The sequence below is a fragment of the Cervus canadensis genome, chromosome X (genome assembly GCF_019320065.1).
Source record: "Cervus canadensis isolate Bull #8, Minnesota chromosome X, ASM1932006v1, whole genome shotgun sequence".
In the NCBI taxonomy this organism is placed as follows: domain Eukaryota; kingdom Metazoa; phylum Chordata; class Mammalia; order Artiodactyla; family Cervidae; genus Cervus; species Cervus canadensis.
The window spans coordinates 43625723-43642621 of record NC_057419.1 but is presented as its reverse complement, the minus strand read 5'-3'; the positions used below and the strand labels follow the sequence as shown (position 1 = coordinate 43642621).

The 16899-nt window shown below is 40.3% G+C and overlaps 1 protein-coding gene across 1 annotated transcript; it reads left to right on the top strand.

Moving 5' to 3' along the window:
• The first annotated feature begins 2634 nt into the window (after window positions 1-2634).
• LOC122435431 (heterogeneous nuclear ribonucleoprotein A1-like) lies at window positions 2635-4406 on the top strand. Its single transcript, XM_043459601.1, has one exon. It carries the CDS (start codon window positions 2705-2707, stop codon window positions 3665-3667), a length of 963 nt encoding a protein of 320 aa, XP_043315536.1. The 5' UTR covers window positions 2635-2704; the 3' UTR covers window positions 3668-4406.
• The last annotated feature ends 12493 nt before the right edge of the window (window positions 4407-16899 follow it).

Sequence of the window (16899 nt, the reverse complement as noted above, 5' to 3'; positions counted from 1 at the left end):
GAGGGGAAAGGAGATGTTGCAAGGTAGCCAGGGAGGAGAGGAGAGCACCAAGGATTCATTTTGCTTGGGATCAGTCTTGCCCAAACCAGAAGTATGTGTAATCCCAGGTGTTTCCTGGGCTTTTCCCACTATGACTGTCAGAGGCATGGTAGCAAATGTGTTGTTTCCTCACAGGTCACCCAGGGCTGTCACAAGAGTGTGGTGATCAGGCTGCTGCTACACTTTTTCAGCTGTCCCTAGCACCGCCTAGAAGACAACACCTGTAACAGACAACCTACATTATACTTTTGGGTGAATCATGAGGATTAGAGCACTTTTACTTCTGGCAGGCTGGTCCTTCTACCTAGATGGTGATCTAAGTTCACTGACCAACTTACGGAATTTATAACCCTTTTGTGGCCATTTGATCTCCTCTCTCGTTACTGCCATCACCTACACACACACACGGGAAAGCACTTTGGAGTGCTTTCAAGTGTTTTCTGTGTGCTTTTCAAGCCAACTGAAATTCACTCTCAAGCCTGGTTGCAACTCTACTTAAATACCTCCGGTTTTGGGATTTGCTAGACGAATTGAGACTATACGACAAAGGTCCATGTAGTCAAAGCTACAGCTTTTCCAGTAGTCATGTATGGATGTAAGAGTTGGACCATAAAGAAAGCTGAGTGCCAAAGAATTGATGCTTTTGAACTGTGGTGTTGAAGAAGACTCTTCAGAGTCCCCAGACTGCAAGGAGATCAAACCAGTCAATCCCAAAGGAAATTAACCCTGAATATTCATTGGAGGGACTGATACTGAAGCTGAAGTTCCTATACTTTGGCCACCTGAGGGTGACCAATACTTTGGCCACTGACTCATTAAAAAGACTCTGATGCTGGACAAGATTGAAGGCAGGAGGAGAAGGGGACAACAGAGGATGAGATGGTTGGATGGCATTACTGACTCGATGGACATGAGTTTGAGCAAGCTCTGGGAGTTGATGATGGACAGGGAAGCCTGGCCTGCTGCAGTCCATGGGGCCTCAAAGAGTCGGACATGACTGAGTGACTGAACTGAACTGAACTAAGATAAGCTGAGGAGGGAAAGGTCACATATTTGGTGAAATAACCGCATTCTACTTCATTTAGGGGAAGGTAATGAAAGGCCCCCATGATGTAGATAGTTGACTTTTTGGTGATGATATAAGTTTGATTTCATCCCTCAAAGGTCTGACGCTGTAGAAGCTCAAATAAGTATTAATTGTCTTAAGTCTTGTGCTGAACTTCTCAAAAGTAGACTAGAAGTTTTCTTTCCTCTCTGGTTTTTCAGCTCCTTTTGACAGTCTTTTGCTATTTCTCCTCCTTTGCATCACTGGGGCCACCACCAACACCCCAATACCATCCTGGTATTCACACACACCTTTTTCAATCGTGTATTAATTTTCCAAATATTTGTTGAAGTTTCTGGGATGTACATGGTTACACACTTGTGTGTAAGCACTATGTATAAGAAGATATGAAAGACTTTGTATCTATTGTAAGTTGTGGTCCCCCCAAAAGGAGGCTCTGAGATGAAGATTAGCATACAAGAATTTTATTAGGGGCTAATTTTGGGGTTGTGTTAGTCGCTCAAGTTGTGTCCAACTCTTTGAGACCCCATGGACTGTAGCCCACCAGGCTCCTCTGTCCATGAAATTCTTCAGGCAAGAATACTACAGTGAGTAGCCATTCCCTTCCCCAGGGGATCTTCCCAACCTGGGAAGCTAACCTGGGTCTCCTGTATTGCAGGCAGATTCTTTACCGTCTGAGCCACCAGGGAAGCAATATAGGGATTCAGCCAGTTCAGTTCAGTTTAGTCACTCAGTCGTGTCCAACTCTTTGTGACCCCATTGTGACCCCATGAATTGCAGCACACTAGGCCTCCCTGTCTATCGCCAACTCCCGGAGTTTACTCAAACTCATGCCCATCGAGTCAGTGATGCCATCCAGCCATCTCATCCTCTGTCGTTCCCTTCTCCTCCTGCCCCCAATCCCTCGCAGCATCAGGGTCTTTTCCAATGAGTCAACTCTTCTCATGAGGTGGCCAAAGTACTGGAGTTTCAACTTCAGCATCAGTCCTTCCAATTAGCACCTGCTAAAGATAAGAAGGAAGCCAGATTGGGTAGCAGGCAATGTTAGGCTCTGACATGGTAACAAGAAAGGCCTCAGACAAAGGCTCAGAAGCTGGAATGGCCCTATAGAGTCATCCCCAGTTGGGGTGAGGGGGTCGAACCTCTATACCCTCATATCAACCAGCCATCAGATGGAAGTGTTCCCCAGATGGGAGGTGTAATCTTGGGTGAATCATCTCTCTTCAGCCAGTGGCAATCCTGGGGAAGAGGACTGATGGCTGAGGGCTGTGGGCCAGCAGAACTCACAGCAGCTGGGAGAATAAGTACTTCAGTTCTGAAGGGGATATCTGGGTACAGCATTCACAATAGTCCTTTTCCTAAAGTTCACAATGTCTGGGCCAGGGTAGTGGTGGTGGTGCTATAGACTCAGAAATGGATAATGTCTTTATTGTTGCTCCATTGTATCTGCCCAGTGCCTACTAAGCAGTTCTTTCTCACAACATTTCTGAAACAAAATGTGTGGAGTTTTTCCCCACATCAAAAACAAGTTCTCCGCTTTCTGCCCGTGGACGCCACGGAGAAAGCATCGTTGAAGACTTCCCCGCCTCCACTGCCGTCATGTCTAAATCAGAGTCTCCCAAAGAGCCCGAACAGCTGCGGAAACTCTTCATCGGAGGATTGAGCTTTGAAACAACTGATGAGAGTCTGAGGAGCCATTTTGAGCAATGGGGAACGCTCACAGACTGTGTGGTAATGAGGGATCCAAACACCAAGCGCTCCAGAGGCTTCGGGTTTGTCACATACGCCACGGTGGAGGAGGTGGATGCGGCCATGAATGCAAGGCCACACAAGGCGGATGGAAGAGTTGTGGAACCAAAGAGGGCCATGTCAAGAGAAGATTCTCAAAGACCTGGTGCCCACTTAACTGTGAAAAAGATTTTTGTTGGTGGCATTAAAGAAGACACTGAAGAACATCACCTGAGAGATTATTTTGAACAGTATGGAAAAATTGAAGTAATTGAAATCATGACTGATCGAGGCAGTGGCAAAAAGAGAGGCTTTGCTTTTGTAACCTTTGATGACCATGACTCTGTAGACAAAATTGTCATTCAGAAATACCACACTGTGAATGGCCACAACTGTGAAGTGAGAAAAGCCCTGTCTAAGCAAGAGATGGCTAGTGCTTCATCCAGCCAGAGAGGTCGAAGTGGTTCTGGAAACTTTGGTGGTGGTCGTGGAGGTGGTTTTGGTGGGAATGACAACTTTGGTCGTGGAGGAAACTTCAGTGGTCTAGGTGGCTTTGGTGGCAGCCGTGGTGGTGGCGGATATGGTGGCAGTGGGGATGGATATAATGGATTTGGTAATGACGGAAGCAATTTTGGAGGTGGCGGAAGCTACAATGATTTTGGCAATTACAACAATCAATCTTCAAATTTTGGACCCATGAAAGGAGGAAACTTTGGAGGCAGAAGTTCTGGCCCCTATGGTGGTGGAGGCCAATACTTTGCCAAACCACGAAACCAAGGTGGCTATGGTGGTTCCAGCAGCAGCAGTAGCTATGGCAGTGGCAGAAGGTTTTAATTACTGCCAGGAAACAAAGCTTAGCAGGAGAGGAGAGCCAGAGAAGTGACAGGGAAGCTACAGGTTACAACAGATTTGTGAACTCAGCCAAGCACAGTGGTGGCAAGACCTAGCTGCTACAAAGAAGACATGTTTTAGACAATACTCATGTGTATGGGCAAAAAACTCGAGGACTGTACTTGTGACTAATTGTATAACAGGTTATTTTAGTTTCTGTTCTGTGGAAAGTGTAAAGCATTCCAACAAAGGGTTTTAATGTAGATTTTTTTTTTTTGCACCCATGCTGTTGATTGCTAAATGTAATAGTCTGATCATGACGCTGAATAAATGTCTTTTTTTTTTTTTAATGTGCTGTGTAAAGTTAGTCTACTCTGAAGCCATTTTGGTAAACTACCCCAACAGTGTGAAGTTAGAATTCCTTCAGGGTGATGCCAGGTTCCATTTGAAATTTATTTACAACTTGCTTGGTGGAGAAGCTGTTGTCTTCAGAACCTTGGTGTAGTTGAACTGACAGTTACTGTGTTGTGACCTGGAGTTCACCATTTAAAGGGTCACCCATGCAAAGTCATGGAGGTTTTTTTTTTTTTTGTTATTAATGATTGTTGGCACATCCTATGCAATATATCTAAATTGAATTATGGTACCAGATAAAAGTTATAGATGGGAATGAAGCTTGTGTATCATCCATTATCATGTGTAATCAATAAAAGATTTAATACCCTCAAAAAAAAAAAAACAAGTTCTCCAACTCTTATGTTGTACATATTAAGTCATTTCAGTCAAGTTCAACTCTTGGCAACCCCATGGACTGTAGCCCACCAGGCTCCTCTGTCCATGGGGAATCTCCAGGCAAGAATACTGGAGTGGGTTGCCATTTCCTCCTCCAAGGGATCTTCCCAGCCCCAGGATCAAACCTATGTTCTTACATCTCCTGCATTGGCAGGCAGGTTCTTTACCACTAGCACCACCTGGGAAGCCCAAACTGAGGATCCTTCAATTCAATTCAATTTCTATGCCAACACCAACTCTTCAGTGAGATTCTGCAGGTTGAAGGGCACAGAGAAATGGTAGCCATCCCCATGCCAGAAAGAGGGCTCTTATGAGAAAATGACCATGCTGGCCCCCTGATCTTGCCCTTCCAGCCTCCAGAACTGAAAAAGATTTTTTTAAATGTATTATTTAATCACCCAGTGTACAGGCTTTTGTTATGACTGCCTGAGTAAACCAAGTCACGTCCATAGGTAATGTGTAATTTAATTAAAAGAAGGAGCTCTGTTTCATCCCTGTGAATGAGTCACCCATCCCAAGTGGTGGGTTTTGTAGCTTTACTTCATCAGACCTGAGGTTAAACTGTTGATGAAATGATAATCAACATTACAGTGTAAGCCTACATTTTAAAAATAAGATGCTCTTGACAGTATCTTGAATGACCTTTTTTCTCCCTATTTATGGTTCCAGAAATGAAGCTGATATTAAGTTGCAACAGGCCCACTATTTTGCTACATTTTACAGCAATTCCCCAGATTGCCTGGGTGCCCCAGAACACTCTTTTCCTATAAGGCTTCCCTGGGACCAGGAGAGTCATTTTCTCTACCCACATTCATCCTTCATTTCCTTTAAACACAAAACGACTTCAAATGACTGAGTTTAAATTGTTTCACTTTGCTCTAAAACACAAACACAGAAAGTTTATTTCTTAGCTCCTCGGGCAAAGTGAGTCCTTTGTGTTTCTTGACTTTATATTAACTGGCAGTGTTACTCTCACATATGAATATTAAGGATGGACAAAAGGAATGGACAGCCCTGGAAACCTAAAGGAAGCACTCTCAGTGGAAATCTTTAACTCTTAATCTTGGCAAACTTACTGTCTTCTAGAACTGGGTGTTGCAATTGTGGATTTGGACCATTTCTCGTCAGTTGGACTTTGGATTCCTAACGCCTCCCTTGGCCCCTTCTGGCTCAATTTCCTCCAACCTCATCATCTTCACAACTGAGCTAACCATGTGACAGCCTACCAATGGTGCCTGCGTACCCACACTCTACCCCTCCTGCCTGAACTTGCATGCCACACAGTCATACTCACACATCAGTAAGGAAATGCCTTCATCCTTTCTCTCTTCTAAATGTAGCAAAGAAGGGCTTGACTCCCTTGATAGAAACAGTTTGTAAGCATCTCCAACTCCTTACCCTCAGCTTCCCTCCCCACTATCAGAATGGTTCATGAGTTGTGAAAATCATTTTCATAGAATTGTTTGTATTTTAATTATGTATGTGTCATAAATAAATGCAATAATAGAATCACATACTGTTAGAAAAAAAAAACTATCTTTTATCACAAATAAAATGTGCCCCAGTTGCCTAAAAGATTGCCTGGCATATAAAAGGTGCTCAAAGAGTATTAACTGAATCAATGAACTCATCATTTTTATAGCTGAGATCCATTGATATATCAAATTTCTTAATCTGGCAAATTAACATAGAACCATAGCTTTAGCTTACAGAATTATTTGTAATGTTCAGTGAAGAGTCTAAAATCATTGGGAGAGAAACATAAAAGCTTTTTTTTTTTTTTTGCTGTTTCATTTTTTTTTCAGAATTAATGAGGTATAATTGACAGAATCATAATATTTAAAGTATACAACTAAAGTGAAGATTTGCTAAACATACACACTGTGAAAGGATTCCCTCCATCGAGTTATTTAACACATCCATCACCTCACATATTCCTTCTCTCCTTTTTATTTGTGAGAACAATTAAGTTCTATTATTTTGGCAAATTTTAATCATAAAATACAATATTAGCTAACCATTATGGTATACATTAGATTCACAGACATTTTTCATCTCATAGCTAAAAGTTTGTACCCTTTTACTAGCCTCTCCCTATTTCCCCCATGCCACCTTTCTGTCTGATTTACTTCAGTAAGCATAATAATGCCTCCAGGTTTAAACATATTGTTGCAAATTATCTTATTTCCTTCTTTTTAAAGGTTGAATAATGATCCATTATATGTATATACATATACACACATATATATGGTCATATTTTCTTTATCCATTCATCCATCAGTGGACACTTAGGTTGTTTCCATATCTTGGCTACTGTCGATAATGATGCAATAGACATAGAAGTACACATATCTCTTTGAGATAATGATTTCATTTCCTTTGAATATATATACACCAAAGTAGAATTACTGGATCACATGGTAGATCTATTTTTAATTTCTTGAGAACCTTTCTTGAGGATTTCCATAGTGACTGTATCAATTTATACTTCCACCAACAGCGTAAAAGAGTTCTCTTTTCTCCATATCTTCACCAACACCTTTTAAACTGTATGCCAATTAAATGGACAACCTGAAAGAAATGAACAAATTCTTAGAAAAGTACAATCTGCCAAGAGTGAACCAGGAAGAAATAGAAAATATGAACAGGCCAATCACAAGCACTGAGATTGAAACTATGATTTAAAAAATTCCAACAAACAAAAGTCCAGAACCTGATGGCTTCACCAGCAAATTCTATCAAACATTTAGAGAAGAGCTAACATCTATCCTTCTGATACTCTTCCAAAAAATTTCAGAGGAAGGAATACTTCCAAATGCATTCTATAAGACTACCATCACCCTGATCCAAACCAGACAAAGATACAAAGAAAAATAGAAAGAAAGAAAATTACAGGCCAATATCACTGATGAACATAGATGCAAAACTTAACAAAATACTGGCAATCTGGATCCAACAATACATTTAAAGGATCATACACCATGAACAAGTGGAATTTATCCCAAGGATGAAAGGATTGTCCAATATCGGCAAATCAATGGGTGTGATACACCACATCAACAAATTGAAGAATGAAAACCATATTACTATCTCAATAGATGTAGAAAAATCTTTTGACAAAATTCAGCACCCATTTATGATAAAAACTCTCCAGAAAGTGGATTTAAAGGGAACATACCTCAACATAATAAAGGCCATGCATGACAAACCTGGGGCTTCCTCAGTGGCTCAGTGATAAAGAATTTGCCTGCAAAGAAGGAGATGCAGGAGATGCAGGTTTGATCATCAGGTCAGGAAAATCCCCTGAAGGAGGGCATGACAACCCACTCAAGTATCCTTGTCTGGAGAATCCCATGGACAGAGGAATGTGGTCGGCTGCAGTCCATAGGGTTGCAGAGAGTTGGACATGACTGAGGCAACTTAGCACAAAAGCATGCATGACAAACCTACAGCTCACATCATACTCAATGGTGACAAGCTGAAAGCATTTTGCCTAAAATCTGGAACAAGACAAGGATGTCCACTCTCACCACTTTTAAGCATAGTTTTGGATTGCTACAGCAATCAGAGAATATTAAAAGAGAAAGACAATGCAAAGAACCTGTGATGTAGAAGCAAAAGATAATGAATGGGAAAAATAAACACAGACAGACCTGAGTAGTATGAATGGTATGAATGAGCTAATAGAGAGAGGGGCTGGCTATACTAGGACAAATATTTATAAAACTTCTTTACCAGGTCCTAAAAACCATGGAGGGCAGAGAAAAGTTGTTATTTATTTCCAATATTTTCTTATACCTGACAATAATGGCAAAAATTAAGAATTTAACAAAACGAGTGGAGGGGATATGGATCAAAAGGAACTTTCATATATAGCTGGCATGAGTATGAATTGATAAAACTTCTATGGAAAATAATCCAACATAATCTTGCAAAATTGAACACATGCACATCTTACAGTTTAGCAACCACTCGTAAGTACATATAACTGAGAGAAACCCTCATAATTATGTTACAGGATATGTGCGAGTTTCTTTATAGCTGTGGTGCTTGTAATGGTAAAAAACCAACAACCCCACCCCAACTCAGAACAACCCAATTGTCCACTGACAGAAAAATTAATAAAATAGATTGTGGTAATATTCACAGAAGAGCTTTCATGCATCAGTAAAAATTAATGAGCTAAATTATGGCAGATACTGATCAGTTCATCACTGCACCTATTTTCTCTTATTCCTGGGAATACAACTAGCCTCTATTATATTTTCCAGCCTCCCATGTATTTATGTGTGATCATATGTGTCATTTGGAATCCTCTGGGAAGTCACCACAAAGGTGGAATTAGTAGTGTAAGAATTTCATTGACATTGAGTCCTATGAATAACAAAGGGCAAACAGAAGAAGAGTAGACCTGGAGACCCTTCAAACCATGATGCAGGTCTCACCCATGTGAAAGGAGAGGGGAAGGAAGAATGAGTGGCTAAGGAAAACTTCAGACTGCAGTGTGACTCTGATTAAGTTTTGATTAGTCCAATGTGAAGTCCCAACACAAATCTTGCCAACAGATACATTCTGCATTGGGTAAAAATATTCAGGGCCTTGTAAATTTGCAGTGCTCAGTCACTGGTTGGAAACTGCCTGCCTGGCTTCACCTTGAATGTTATGATAGATCTTACAGGTGTTGCAGCTGGAGGCTGTCAGCTCACTGAATTCCTTCAAGCAGCTTCTGTGTTGAAGGGAGATCTGATAAGCACACCTCCATGGGTGTAGCATGTGGCTGAGTTTTCATAAATGGAACATGAGAAGTGATGTGTGTCACTTCCAGAACTGACTCAGAAACACCCTCCATGGATCCTCCATGTTTTTCCTCTCTCTTTAGCTTGAGGGAAGATAAATATGGCAATTTAGGAAACCATATGTTGAAAACAGCAGAGGATAAGATGGAGGAATTCTAAGTTCCTGATTCATCAATTGGATGAGAGCCATACACTATTAAAACTTGTGTTTTAGAGTTTATGCAGGAAAGAAATAAGTTGCAATACTTAGATTTGAGAGTTTGTCTATTATGACAACTAATTATATCATAAATCATGCTTTTAGTGACTCATTAAATCATAGATGATTCTTGGAAAACTAATTTTGAGACACAAAAGGAGATCCCAGAAGACAAAATACAGTATGCTGCAATTTTATAGACTCAAAACAAGTAGCTTTAATAATATATTGCTTAAGAATTATATTTTCAAAGTCATAAAGAATTTTTAAAGTAATGATAGTGGTTAATTCTGGGGAGAGTCAGAGACTGGGAGAAATATATTGGTAGATGAGAAATGTGTGTAGTAAGATTAATCACAACTTCTCAGGTAATAAATCTATGGTCCTCTATAATCCATTTTTGCATGGAAACACTTATTAAAGGCAGAGACTTCCTGTGAGATGGAGAATCACTGCTATGTTTTCTTAGGGACTATCAAGTGTTCCTATCAAAGCTCTCTTATTCCTTCGGATAATAGTTGACATTTTGAAATAAAGATTCTTCTCTAAGAGGTATCAAGAAATCATGCAAAATTCTGTAAAGCAATTATCTTTCAATAAAAAAATAAATTAAAAAAGAAAAAGTCATTAAATTGAGAGGTAACAAGCCAAAAATTCAAAATATCTTTGTATGCTCAAATATCAGAAACAGAATATCAAATTAAATTTGAAAATGTGTTTTAGTTAGGAACTGTATGTAGCTGCAAATACACAAACTGCAAAACAGTGGCTTAAACACACAAAGATTTAATATCTCACAGTAAAGAAGTCTGAAGTTTGGAAGGCCAGAGATGGAAGTCTACAGTGTCCTCTGGAAACCAAAATTTCTTCTTTCTGCTCCTAGGATATGATTTTCATCTTTAAAGGTCAAGATGGCTGCTGGATAGTCACTAACTTCCATTTCAAGTAGAAGGAAGTACAAAGGGCAACCAAACTCCCAGAAATCAGCTTTCTTTAAACAGCCTTCCAAAAAGACCCAACTAATAGTCATGCTTTCTCTTTACCAAAGGAGATGAGAATAAAGTCTCTATTTTGAATGGTCACATGGCCAAATGAAAATCAGAGTTCCACTAAAGAAAGAAGGGGGAGAGATAAACTAGAAAGAAAAGGCACCTTGCATAAAATTGACTATACACAAAACCCATGACCCAGAAGTTCTACTACTATGCAAAAGCTTGTGAGCATATTCAGTCGCTTCAGTCATATCTGACTCTTTGTGACCCTATGGACTATACCCCACCAGGCTCCTCTCTCCATGGAATTCTCCAGGCAAGAATACCGGAGTGGGTTGCCATGTTTTCCTCCAGGGAAACTCCCCCATCCAGGGATCAAACCTGCATCTCCTGTGTCTCCTGCATTGCAGGTGGATTCTTTAATGCTGAGCCACTGGGAAGCCCATGAAAGCTTAGAGCAATTCTTACAAATAGACACCAGAAAGCATGTACAAGAACTTTCATAACAGCTATGTTAATAATATCAACAAACTAGAAATAAATGTCATTAACAATATAATAAATTGTGCAATAAACTCGATAGGCAGTGGAGATCAATCATATATTTCAAAGAATTGATAGAAATAAGACCCAGTAAACTCAGCAGTGGCCACAGGACTGGAAAAGGTCAGTTTTCATTCCAATCCCAAAGAAAGGCAATCCCAAAGAATGCTCAAACAACTGCAAAATTGCCCTCATCTCACAATGCTAGTAAAGTAATGCTCAAAATTCTCCAAGCCAGGCTTCAGCAATACATGAACTGTGAACTTCCAGATGTTCAAGCTGGCTTTAGAAAAGGCTGAGGAACCACAGATCAAATTGCCAACATCTGCTGGATCATTGAAAAAGCAAGAGAGTTCCAGAAAATCATCTATTCCTGCTTTATTGACTATGATAAAGCCTTTGACTGTGTGGATCACAATAAACTGTGGAAAATTCTGAAAGAGATGGGAATATCAGAGCACCTGACCTGCCTCTTGAGAAACCTGTATGCAGGTCAGGAAGCAACAGTTAGAACTGGACATGGAACAACAGACTGTTTCCAAATAGGAAAAGGAGTACATCAAGGCTGTATAGTGTCACCCTGCTTATTTAACTTATATGCAGAGCATATCATGAGAAATGCTGGGCTGGAGGAAGCATAAGCTGGAATCAAGATTGCAGGGAGAAATATCAACAACCTCAGATATGCAGATGACACCACCCTTATGGCAGAAAGCGAAGAAGAACTGAAGAGCCTCTTGAAGAAAGTGAAAGAGGAGAGTGAAAAAGTTGGCTTAAAGCTCAACATTCAGAAAACTAAGATCACGGCATTTGGTTCTATCACTTCATGGGAAATAGTTGGGGAAACAGTGGAAACAATGGCTGACTTTGTTTTTCTGGGCTCCAAAATCACTGCAGATGGTGACTGCAGTCATGAAATTAAAAGAGGCTTGCTCTTTGGAAGGAAAGTTATGACTAACCTAGACAGCATATTAAAAAGCAGAGACATTACTTTGCCAACAAAGGTCCATCTAGTCAAGGCTATGGTTTTTCCAGTGGTCATGTATGGATGTGAGAGTTGGACTATAAAGAAAGCTGAGCGCCAAAGAATTGATGCTTTTGAACTGTGGTGTTGGAGAAGACTCTTGAGAGTCCCTTGGACTGCAAGGAGATCCAACCAGTCCATCCTAAAGGAGATCAGTCCTGGGTGTTCATTGGAAGGACTGATGTTACAGCTGAAACTCCAATACTTTGGCCACCTGATGCGAAGAACTGACTCATTTGGAAAGACCCTGATGCTGGGAGAGATTGAGGGCCAGAGGCGAAGGGGACAACAGAGGATGAGATGGTTGGATGGCATCACCGACTCGATGGACACGGGTTTGGGTAGACTCTGGGAGTTGGTGAAGGACAGGGAGGCCTGGCATGATGCAGTTCATGGGGTCACAAAGAGTCGGACACGACTAAGTGACTGAACTGAACTGAACTGAAGACCCAGTGGGATAGAGCACTGGTTCCACTGACATAAAGTTCAAAAACTGGCAAATCTAAGTAATGTTCAAATATATGCAACATAAAGTAATTTTATAGAATGAGTGTTCGTGTTCCCCACAATTCATATGTTAAAACTCCTCAAAGTGATGGTATTAGGAAGTGGGGCCTTTGAGAGATGAGGTCATAAAGGTGGAGCCTCCGTTAATGAATCGGATAAATAGAGTCACAATAGAGTTTCCTTCCCCTGCTCTGCTTTCCACTATTGAGGATACAAGAAATTAGCAGCCTACCAGCCAGAAGAGTGTGGAAAATTCTTCAAGAGATGGGAATACCAGACCACCTGACCTGCCTCCTCAGAAATCTGTTTGCAGGTCAAGAAGCAACAGTTAGGGCTGATTCATATCAATGTATGACAAAACCCACTGAAATGTTGTGAAGTAATTAGCCTCCAAATAATAAAAAAAAAATAGAATAAAATATTAAAAAAAAAGAAAAAAAACAAAAAAGAAGCAACAGTTAGAACCGGACATGGAACAATGGACTGGTTCAAAATTGGGAAAGGAGTATGTCAAGGCTGTATATCATCACCCTGCTTATTTAACTTATATGTACACTACATCCTGCAAAATACTGGGCTGGATGAAGCACAAGCTGGAATCAAGATTGCTGAGTAAATATCAATAACCTCAGATATGCAGATGGCACCACCCTTATGGCAGAAAGGGAAGAACTAAAGAGCCTCTTGATGAACGTGAAAGAGGAGAGTGAAAAAGTTGGCTTAAAACTTCAGAAAACTAAGATCATGGCATCCAGTCCCATCACTTGATGGCAAATAGATGGGAAAACAATGGAAAGTGTGACAGACTTTATTTTGGGGTGTTCCAAAAATCACTGCAGATGGTGACTACAGTCATGAAATTAAAAGACACTTGCTCCTTGGAAGAAAAGCTATTATCAACCTAGACAGTATATTAAAAAGCAGAGACATTACTTTGCCAACAAAGGTCCCTCTAGTCAAAGCTATGATTTTTCCAGTAGTCATGAATGAACGTGAGAGTTGGACTATAAAGAAAGCTGAGTGCCGAGGAATTGATGCTTTTGAACTGTGGTGTTGGAGAAGACTCCTGAAAGTCCCTTGAACTGCGAGGAGATCAAACCAGTCAATCTTAAAGGAAATCAGTCCTGAATATTCATCGGAAGGACTGATGCTGAAGCTGAAACTTCAGTGCTTTGGCCACCTGATGCAAAGAATTGACTCATTTGAAAAGACCCTGATGCTGGGAAAGATTGAAGGCAGGAGGAGAAGGGGACGGCAGAGGATGAGGTGGTTGGATGGCATCACCAACTCTATGCACATGAGTTTGAGCAAGCTCTGGGAGTTGGAGATGGACAGGGAAGCCTGGTGTGCTGCAGTCCATGGGGTCACAAAAAGTTGGACATGACTGAGTGAATGAACTGACTGAGACAGAAAATCGCTCTCATCAGAACCCAACTGTGTTGGAACCCTGATCTCAGACTTATAGCCTCTGGAGCTGTGAGAAACAAATTTCTATTCTTTATAAGCCACCCATTATGGCATTTTGTTACACCAACCTGAAATGACTAAACAAGAGTTTCGTATTAATCAGGATTCCCTGGTGGCTCAGATGGTAAAGAATCTACCTGCAATGTGGGAGACCCAGGCCTGATCCCTAGGTCAGGAAGATCCCCTGGAGAAGGGAATGGATACCCACTCCAGTATTCTTGCCTGTAGGATCCCATGGACAGAGGAGCCTGGCAGGCTGTAGTCCATGGAGTCACAATGAGTTGGACACGACTGAGAGACTAACACTTTCACTTTCTCCAGAGAAACAGAATAAATAGGATATGTCACTATTTATAAGAGGGGATTTATTATAGGAATTGGTTTACAAGGTTATGGAGGTTGTGAAGACCCACAATCTACCATTTGCATGCTGGCGAATGAGGAAAGCTGGTGGAATGACTCAATCTAAGTCCAAACGCATTATGGTCTAAGTCCCAGTTGAAGCCCAAATGTCTGAGAACCAGAAGTGCCTGTTTATGAGGAGAGGAGAAGATGGATGTATCAGCTCAACCAGAGAATGGTTCACCTTTCCTCTAACTCTTTGTTCTATTCTGGCCTTCTGTTCATTGCATAATGCCCACTCACATTGGGAAAGGTAATCTGCTTTGCTCAGTTCATCAACTCAAATGCTATTCTCTTCCAGAAACACCCTCATAGATTCACTTAGAAATTATGTTTTATCAGCTATCTGTACATCCATCTGCCCATTCAGGTTGACACATAAAATTGACTATCACAATCCCACCTCTTGTCAATTTAACATCTATCTGCATCTCCTTAAACTATACTTGAAAAAGGGAAGCCCTGGTGGCTTAGACAGTAAAGAATCCACCTGCAATGCAGGAGACCAGGGTTCAATCCCTGGATTGGGGAGATCCCCTGGAGAAGGGAATGGCTACCCACTCCAGTATTCTTGCCTGGGAAATCCCTTGGACAGAGGAGCCTGGTGAGCTACATACAATCCATGGGGTCACAAAAGAGTCGGACATAATTCAGCAACTAAACAACAACAATATGTATATATACACACAAACATATTCGTAACAAAATAAGGAGGAATTGTCATGACAATTACAGTCCCTGTTTCTGTCACTGATCACATGGTCATAGCTGGTATTTTTAACTGCCTTCTTCCACTACTTATTACATATTCCCTTTTCCTTCCTCAAGCACCTCAACTGGTTGTGGTTCTTTATCTGATGGGATGACCCAAACCTTCATTCCTGAAGGGTCTGGGCCATTAGCAGTCCTACTTGGATCATGTTGTTGTAATTTTCCATTGACTTAATCACAAGACATGATAATACTAAGAAATGCCCTAAGAAATCTTCTGTATTCCAGATAGATTCTTTCTTACCTCCACTGTCAAGTAGTAGTCAAATTTTCCCTGAGTAACTAATTGGGATTAATCTGTGCCTATTGACTCAAAGGACTGAAGACTCCAAGTGGCCCATCTGTATGGGCTGCTAAAATACCAAATTGGGTGGTTTATAAACAACAGGAATTTACTTCATGGTGTTAAGAGGCTGGAAATTCAAATCATGGCATTGGAAGATTTGGTGTCTGGTGAAGGCCTGCATCCAGATTTATAGACAAAACCCCTTCACTGTGTTCTTACATGGTGGAAGAGGGCAATTTGGCCACTTTTAAAAGGGCACTAATCCATTTTCCAGAAGCCCTGATTCTAGTCATCTCCCAGAGATCCCACCTCTTAACACCATGACCTTGGGGATTAAATTTAAATATATGAATCTTGGAGGGACACCAACATCCAGAACATGGCAGATATGATTGACACAAAGGTCAGTGTTATGAGCTGAAATATGTCTCCTCAAAATTCATATGTTGAAACCCTAAGCCTCAGTACCTTAGAATATGACTGCATTTTGAGATAAGGTCATGAAAGAGGTAATTTTATTAAAATAGGGTCATTAGGTGAGACCTAATCCTTATAAGAAGGTCTTATGAGAAGAGGGGATTAGGACACAAACAGAGAGAGCCATCAGATACGTGTACAAGGAGAGATGACCATATGAACACATGGTGAGAAAGTGACTATCTACAAATCAAAGAGACAGGTCTATTAAAAAAATAACCTGCTGCTACCTTGACCTTGAAATTCTAGTCAACAGAGCTATGAAAGAATAAATTTCTCTTGCTTAAGAAACCCAGTCATTGGTATTTTGTTATGGCAGCTGAAACTGATACAGTCAGGATTGTAGATATATCTGAGGGTGAGGCAAAAGGATGAAATCAAGGAGGGCCATAGATAATCTTCTGGGGTAATGATAATGTTCCATATTTTAATGTGGATGATACTATGTGGGAGTTTTAGTATTACTATTACTATTTTAACTTAAATATATTTATATGCTATCTTGTATGTGTCATCATTTAAATATTGAGAAAAAGAAAGAGAAGAGAAAGATGTGAAGATAGGCATTTAGATATAGGAAAATAATTATAATTAGAGGTATTTGAACAAAGGTCTGTATTATGCAATTAAGAGATAGATATAATTTAGATTCTGGACCACATCATTAAAACTAAACTTGAGGGCCCCAGTTCCTCTAAAGTTTAAAATGCATTTTATTCAAGGAGAAAGTTGGGTGTTTAAAGTGTCAGTTTAATTGGCTGGTGAAAATGAATTATTTATCATTTGTTAGCAGTTTATTATACCTATCGTTGTTACTATATTATTGAATAATAACTATCATCTTGGAAAGGTAAATTTAGAATAGGCAGAGACAAAGAAAAATTAGACTAGGTATAAATTATTGGCATACATGTACAGTACAGAAAAACTACTTTAAAAGCAAACTATTATTTTAGTCGAACTAGTTTCTGTTCATGAC